At 50.7% G+C, this 7,685-nt stretch overlaps 1 protein-coding gene across 2 annotated transcripts in view; it reads right to left on the reverse strand.

Moving 5' to 3' along the window:
* Positions 1-7,685, reverse strand: part of SLC24A3 (solute carrier family 24 member 3) — a 139,829-nt gene that overhangs the window by 47,747 nt on the left and 84,397 nt on the right. Inside the window, exons 1-2 of one of the 2 annotated variants that reach the window (XM_035898630.1) lie at positions 7,399-7,471; positions 5,571-5,674 (exon numbers count right to left, since the gene is read on the reverse strand). In XM_035898630.1, coding sequence (XP_035754523.1) covers positions 5,571-5,674; positions 7,399-7,444 — 150 coding nt within the window. In that variant the 5' untranslated portion in view covers positions 7,445-7,471. Of the gene's footprint in view, positions 1-5,570; positions 5,675-7,398; positions 7,472-7,685 lie in introns of those variants that run through there. The other variant, XM_035898631.1, reaches the window with a different exon arrangement.

Here is a 7,685-nt window from a genome sequence, read left to right on the forward strand (position 1 = left end):
AGGCGGGGGCCGGGCCCCGCCGCGGGCCCAGCCAGACCCGAGAGCGGCCGAGACCTCCGCAGCTCTTAACACCGGCTTCCAGCACGCTCCGAGCGCGGGCGGGAAGCCTCCTACTCCGAAGGCAGAGGTGACAAGCAGCGCAGGAGCGTGTCGAACCGAGGTGCAGCGTAGCCTGGGACCTGCTGGGCACCTGGAACAGGGAGAGCCCAGGGCATTTCAGGCTGGCGGTGCTGGGTTAGGGACCCTGGTTACAGGCCTTGTGACGATGTCAGAGATGCGTCCGGAAGGAAGCCTCTTGCGGTCGCTGCGTCCCAGCAGGGGTGGCGCGGTCCCCTAGCCCTGGGCAGGGTAAGGGCAGTTGTGTCTCGAGAGCTCCAGCATGAGCTACTGTGGGCTGCACCCTGTCTGCAGCCGGCGAAAGCAGCGGAAAATGATATTTCCCTGGCTGTAGAGCAGGCTCCTGTACCTCCAAAGGTTGCCTCCCTGGCGTGGATAGAGTTAGCCAGGAAAAGTCAGGTCAAGGAGCCGCAGAGCAGAGGAGTGGGGAGGGGAGAAGGGATCTAGACCACTGTGGGACTGGGGGAGAGCTGGACATTTGAGACAGCTATGGGGTGGACCCATGACCCAGGGGGAAAATCTACCTGGAGAGAGCTTTTCTCTCAAGCCTCAACAAATGGGGAGGGAGGGACCTGTGGGACAGATCGAATGGGAAGAAAGCTGGAGCGTCTGGGTGCTTAGCAGGAACGTCGTCACGCTAGCAAAAGCTAGCACTAAATGTTAGGGGACGAGGTAGCCGAGTCGCTTGCTTAATTCAGGTCAAGAATGGTCCTAGGGATAAAGCCAGGGCTCGTGACGACAGAGGCATTTTGTGTATTCCCTCACGGAAGGTGGAACATGAGCTGGGGCCTAGGAGAACAGGGGCTCCTGTGGCTAAAGCAGCTGAATGCTCCCCAGGGGAGCTGGGCTGTGCGGCCACCGAGACGGCCACCGAAGCCAAGGTCAGCCCAGCAAGGAAACCCATGCGCAATGCTGCGGTGGAGCCGCAGGAGCAGCATCTGGAGGCAGAGGGACGTGCCCTCTGAACAAAGAACATGCCACAGGAGGCTACACATCCAGGGGGAAAAACGGGCCCGTGCCAGCTCTAATTGGCCCCTAAAATGACAAGTTATTCTTTTGTATTTAATCTCTTTGTGCTTTGTTTCCCCATCTTTAAAACATCCCTTCATCTCAGAGAGGTTTGGGGGAAAATTAATTAATTGTTCATCAAGTGCTCAGATACAATAGCGATGAGATCGGCAGAAGTTCAAGAGGAAATTAATAATTCTGCCTCTGGAACAGGGCTTGAATAGAGCCCTGGTAAATATGGCAGAAGGGCACACACTGAACAATGAAGAGAAAACAAAATAATGAAGAGCTGCTCATTAAGTGAGCAAAGTCCGTTTTGTGCGCTGAGGGAGGCAGGGACCCTGTGGAGAAACCAGCGTGGGAGCCTGTAATTAAAAGGGAGGTGCCCTCTGAACAAAGAACATGCCACAGGAGGCTACACATCCAGGGGGAAAAACGGGCCCGTGCCAGCTCTAATTGGCCCCTAAAATGACAAGTTATTCTTTTGTATTTAATCTCTTTGTGCTTTGTTTCCCCATCTTTAAAACATCCCTTCATCTCAGAGAGGTTTGGGGGAAAATTAATTAATTGTTCATCAAGTGCTCAGATACAATAGCGATGAGATCGGCAGAAGTTCAAGAGGAAATTAATAATTCTGCCTCTGGAACAGGGCTTGAATAGAGCCCTGGTAAATATGGCAGAAGGGCACACACTGAACAATGAAGAGAAAACAAAATAATGAAGAGCTGCTCATTAAGTGAGCAAAGTCCGTTTTGTGCGCTGAGGGAGGCAGGGACCCTGTGGAGAAACCAGCGTGGGAGCCTGTAATTAAAGACTGTCTAATAATGCATACACACCAGGGGGGCAAATTAAGGTTGCACAAGGAACCTTAACACTGCTATTTTCTAACTTTTCAGTGTTTGACTTTCAACCTTCACAATGCTCTTTTAACGCAGTTTTTAGGTGTGCAGTGTCACACAGAGGTGTGGGCATCGTACCTTCCTTCTCCAGTTCCAGCAGCAGGGCATCTATTCTGATTTATTCGGAGAAGTGTGTGCTTACCAGCCATTAAAGGCTTAGGAAAATAATCAATTAAAGTCGGTGTTCAAGTAAATGCATACCAGCTTTTTGGGGCCGTGGGCTGGTTTCTTTTTTTTTAAGCAAGGTGCACGTAGCCAAACCCAGTATTTTCTTAAGCCGAAGAATAATACATCCAACACAGCACATATGTACTACAACCTAATTTAAAAATAAAACGTGTCCTGAAGAGAGCTGGTTGGTATTTTTTAATTCAATCTCTTACCAGTCAAAAAGAAAAAACCAAACCCAGACAACAAAAGGCTTTCTCGTGATACCAAACAGTTCTGCAAAAATAAGAGCACTTATGGAAACGCTGCAGCAGTCCCCAGCAGGTTTTAGTCCTGGGTGTGCCGACCCGTGGGCCATACAGCGCTCGCAAGGTCTCTGCCTCCTCCAGCACCGAGACATTCCCTCCCCAGCTCTGAGCTGGGCAGCCCAGGGGGGATGAAGCAGCCCTGCAACAGAGTTAGTGCTTACCGAGCGCTGCTGCCTGTGCTGCTCGCCCTCCACCGCCCACACCGCCGGTGCCTCCATGCAGCCCAGCATCCCAACAGGTACCGACCAGCTGGCGGGATCCCAACGTGCTGCCACCACTGCAGCTGCAAACTGCCCTCACCAACGCCAGAGCTGCCACCGGAACACTGCTGCTACTCCTGGGAGACGCTACAGGAAAGCAAGGGTGAGATTACCTCCACCCCACGGCAATGCCCCTTGCGGAAATCGGTGGAGCGATCATCTCGAAATTGTCCCTCCCCTGCCGGAGGCACCCCACGTGTGAAACAGAGCGAGGGGACAGAGCATCAACCCTTCTTGTCCACCCTGGCAACCCGCAGCAGCCACCTCCCGACTGCAGAGCGTTTAAGGATGGGTTTTGATGAAGGCCACATGAGCATCGACAGGCTGAAACTGCCACCGGTGCGGGCTTAATTCTCTGCTTCTCTTCTCCCACCCAACAAACCCCAAAGCCTTCCAGCCTCAAACCAAGAAGAGCGAATGTTGCCTCCTGGAGCAGGAGTCCCATGAAACAGGTCTGTGTCCTGAGCAGCCTCGGGGGAGGCTCACAAGACAGCAAAACTGGGCTGGTAAATCCCTGCCCGTTGACTCACTGGTCTCACGGGGAAATCAGAGGACTGCAGCTGCCGACTCCGCAGGCCTGGGCTCGGCGGAGGAAACCCTGCTCTAGCGGAGCTGGAGCGCAGCAAGCAGCCCAGACCGACAGCCCGCCTGCAGGCTCGCCTGGCCCGTCACAGGGCAAGGCAAAGCTGAGATCCACGTCCCCGGCACAATGGAAATCCAGCTGCCAACTGGATTTAGCACCTTTGTTAGTGCATCTGTAGAGACACTATTGGTAATAAAACCAAATTCTTAATACCAACACAAAAGACACATCATGCCAGTAAAAGCAAATGACTTTTTGGTGAAGGCTTGGGAGTGGGGAAAAAACGAAAAGCACAAACCAGAACAGAGTTTCGTCTAGAATATTGGAATTACTTAAACTGAGGTTTCCTACTCGCTCATTTAAATCACAATTCCAGACAGAGACATCAATCATTCCAGTTCCCACCCACTCTCTGTGGGTTAAACTGCAGCAAGTAGAGGTTAAGTGACTTGATGAAACCACACACAAATCACCAGCAGAGTCAGGGAACACAGAGCTGGGACCAATCAGTCCCAATCTCAGTTCTTGGATTGAAAGAGACTCGCAGACCGTGCTTAGGATGACTTACAGCAGCCAGTCCCCCCTCCGAACTTCTGAAAGCTACCTCACCTGGAAGGCTGAGGGCACCTACAAGAGCATTTCTGCTGTGCTATATCCTTCACAAACAAACATCTCCCACCTGTAAATGGTCTCTCGAGGACTGACATTTTCCGTCAACCCCAAACTCTAGCGAGCCTGTTCTGCTGAAAGCTGTGATTTGTAGTTAGCTTTTTAGCAGGTCTGAGGCACGCAGTCAATACCGTGGAGAGTAAAAATCAGAAGAATTAGCTTCTCTGCCATCGTGCTAAACAGTTAATCATCTTCATTTGCTTGAAAAAGCAACCTGAGCAAAGTCCTACTGATTACAGGAGAACACCCCTGGGGAACACAGCTTCATGCCCTGGGAAAGCTTTGGTCATTAAAAATCGGTCTGAATCAATGGGGCTTTCGCAGCAAGAGTCACAGTGGAACTACCAACACACTGAGCGTGTGTGGCTTCCAGCTGCACGTTCCCAGGCAAATCAAGGGAGCTTAGGTGGCTAAAGAGCACCTCTGTGGGCTTGTCCTGAGGCCTCCCCACAGTGAAAACGTTCACCGTCATCTTGAAAAAGGTTCATTGCTAATGCAATTAAAATTGGATTACACACTTTCCCAGGGAAGGCCAATCTCTTCATCATTCCTTATACTGACCGAGTTATAGAGGCCCCTTCTCTAAGTTCTTCTGGAGCTCGCTGTCCTATTGCCCTGTACTGATAATGTTCTCCTGCTGCTCCTCTTTACGTCTGCACAGTAACATTTCAAAGAACATTTGATGAGATTGTAAAAATACTCAGCATGTTTGCAAGTGCTAAGGTGAATGCAGATTCAGAAATTTAATTATACAGTCAATCATGTCTGCAATTCAGACAGCAGCTCAGATCTCACAACTTAATTACTTTAATTTCAGGTGAATAGCTTGTGTTGTCGTAAGTAGTTTGACATGCTGAAAAACAGTCAGAAATTACAGTAGGAATTGATAGCCTTACTGCTAGTGGGGAAAACGTTGGGGCATCCTTGGAAGTGTTCAAAACCTGACTGGACAAGGCCCTGAGCAACCTGATCCAACTTTGAAGTTAGCCCTGGTTTAAACCATTCTATGACTCTGGGCATAAATACTGCGATAAACTACGGGCAACGACTGTATCTTTCTCATACAACTCTGTAAGTCATGCCAGTCACCAACAACCTTGTGCCAGCTCAGCACGTGTAGCCGAAACTCTCTCGCACAAAGGCAGCGTCTTTCGTGATGCTCCAGGAGCATCACCGCTCCTTCAGCGGCATCGTGCACGGCTTGCCAAAGCGCATTTTTACCAGCTAGAGGCACAAACATTTTGTGGCTCCTTTGGTCTAGCAGAACCAGATGCAAATGTCACAACGCGTTCTTCAATAGCTACCAAAAGGAGGTGTTAAATCACCAACTTTTATTCTTTTGACCACCCACATATCCTGGGCAGCTTAAAACGCCTGAGCTGACATTTGCTGTTCTGCTTTTCATTTCAAAAATGCAAGAGGAATAGCGTAGGGACCTATTAACAAGAACAAAGCCATAGAAATCTGTGGCAAGGTTGCGAGCCTAGCAGCTGATTTCACAGTACAGCCAAGGCACAGGATGAGGCAAGAACTGTTAGGAATCGTTAAATGCTCTTACCTGTCCTGCAAAAAGCCCACACACGCCAATAATACAGAGGATGTTAAATACAGCTGAGCCTACGATGGTTCCAACGCCCACGTCTCCTTTTGTGATAAAAACACCTGAAAAACAAGTTCAAGGCAAGCTGTGTAAATTGGAAAGAGCAGCATTTTTCCACAAAGAGACTGCAGACCTCACACCCCGTTAATGAGTCTGAAGGCACGTCCCAGTCCTGCCACTTCTCCCGGTGTTTAATAGGGCGACTTTCAGAGGAAGTTACTAGGGTGAAGGCAGGCAGCAGAACTTGCTTTCCGAGGGGCCCTGGATAGATTGCCTAAGGAACTTGGACACGCCTACGTCACCAACCTCCTGGTCTTGAGATCCAACGTTACATCAATGCACATCATAAAAGGCAGTGAGCCCCGTGGGAGCAGCTGGTCAGACACAAATCTGCAGGACACTACCTCCCATCCCCTCTGCTCTTCCCCATATCCCCAACCGGCTTCAGCAGGCACGTAGGAGCTGGAGCTGGTTCAGAGCCGCCACCAGCTACTTGCAAGCCGAGTGATGCCTCTCAGGACGAGTTATGGGGCTACGTTACAAGCTCCTTTCAGAGCTCTTCTGTCAAATACGGTTAAAATTGGTCAATGAGGTTAATGGTGAGGGAGATGAACTGACAGACACGTGCATCACAGTACTGCACAAAACTCTTTCCTTAGGAAGTCAGACTAAAAATAACACTCCGTCTCCTGCCAGCTGTCAGTCTGTTTAAATTCACCATTCGCTTTTAGGGTTCCAACGGTATTGATCTGGCCAGCATAGTTTGACGGGTTTTTTTTTCTCACGTTATCCTTTTCTCAGGAACGTGCCACACAGAAGCAGTCACCCGCCAAGTGACACTGCGCATCTGCTGGGTTACGCCACAGCAGGGTAACGGTCTGGCCGTCAGCGCTTCTCCAAGCTGCTGGAGGGAATATGCTGTTATTTTCACCCTGCTAATGCGCTACCCTTAACTGGAATGCAACCCCAACTCGGTCCAATTTAAGCTCCTACATTTTGAGGCTCTGCTTATGTAATTGGACGTCTCTGCAGAGTATGCAGCTTTGCGTGAATTAATTTGTGCGCTGTATCTGACAGCTGTGACTGAAATAGAAGCATCTGGAGAAAGTACCTAAGCTGAGAATAATTCTTCTCGGGGACGGAGACCCCACTGTAACCTCCCAGCCGCTGCTCTGATGATCACTTACCAGGAGAGATGTGGATGAGCAAAACCACAAGAACACTTTCCCCTTGCACTGGGTAGCACATGTACAGCACCATTTGCAAGAGCTGACTGCAGTCCCCTCGAGGGGGGGGCTCAAGGCTGCTGAAGGACCACCCAAGTTTCCTGGGTTTCAGACACTTAAGGACTGAATCCCTTGACCACGCTTTCCACAAGCAGAGTCTCGCTCTGGCAGTGTGATGCTCTGACCAACTTGTGGCTGCGAGAGAGCATTTCAAATCCCCGTCTGGTCCCCACTCCGGCTTTCCCAGAGTGAGAAGACCAACCAGAGTGGGGGTGAGGGCAGAGAACCTGCAGCTGAGGACACAAAGAGTTTGCCTGGGTGCCAGCCCCGGCGGCTGGAGGTGCGTCCTTCGGCGCTCCGTCCCGGACCGCCGCGGGACAATGGCACTTTTCCAGAGCCACCTCATCTAGCAAGGAGTCCCCCCAATGAGTCCTACGTGTGCCCACGAGGGAAGGCCCAGGTATTACGACGAATGCTACAGGCGCTCAGCAATCCCATCCCAACCCTGCGAAACGCCAGGGGAGCACGGAGGTTTCGAGCCGCAGCCGCAGGTTAGTTACCTATGACAGATGTAAACAACTCGGGAGCGGAGCTTCCCGCCGCCATGAAAGTTGCCCCGGCCACATCTTCGCTAAGATGCAAGCGCTGCAGAAAAACACATCAGAGTTATTGATTACAACACTGAGAGCTGAAGGAATTCAACTATAAACACTAAACTGTCCTCCAAGGGTGGGAAACTGCCAATATGTATAAAGTTTTATGTTAATAAAGGGGAAAAAGTCATTACAGGCATTGGGTGCTGAAGTTAGCACCTCCCTGCAGAGAGGGCAGGTTGTGGCTGGGGTGC

The sequence above is a fragment of the Egretta garzetta genome, unplaced genomic scaffold, assembly GCF_000687185.1.
Source record: "Egretta garzetta isolate BGI_Z169 unplaced genomic scaffold, ASM68718v1 scaffold198, whole genome shotgun sequence".
Lineage (NCBI taxonomy): Eukaryota > Metazoa > Chordata > Aves > Pelecaniformes > Ardeidae > Egretta > Egretta garzetta.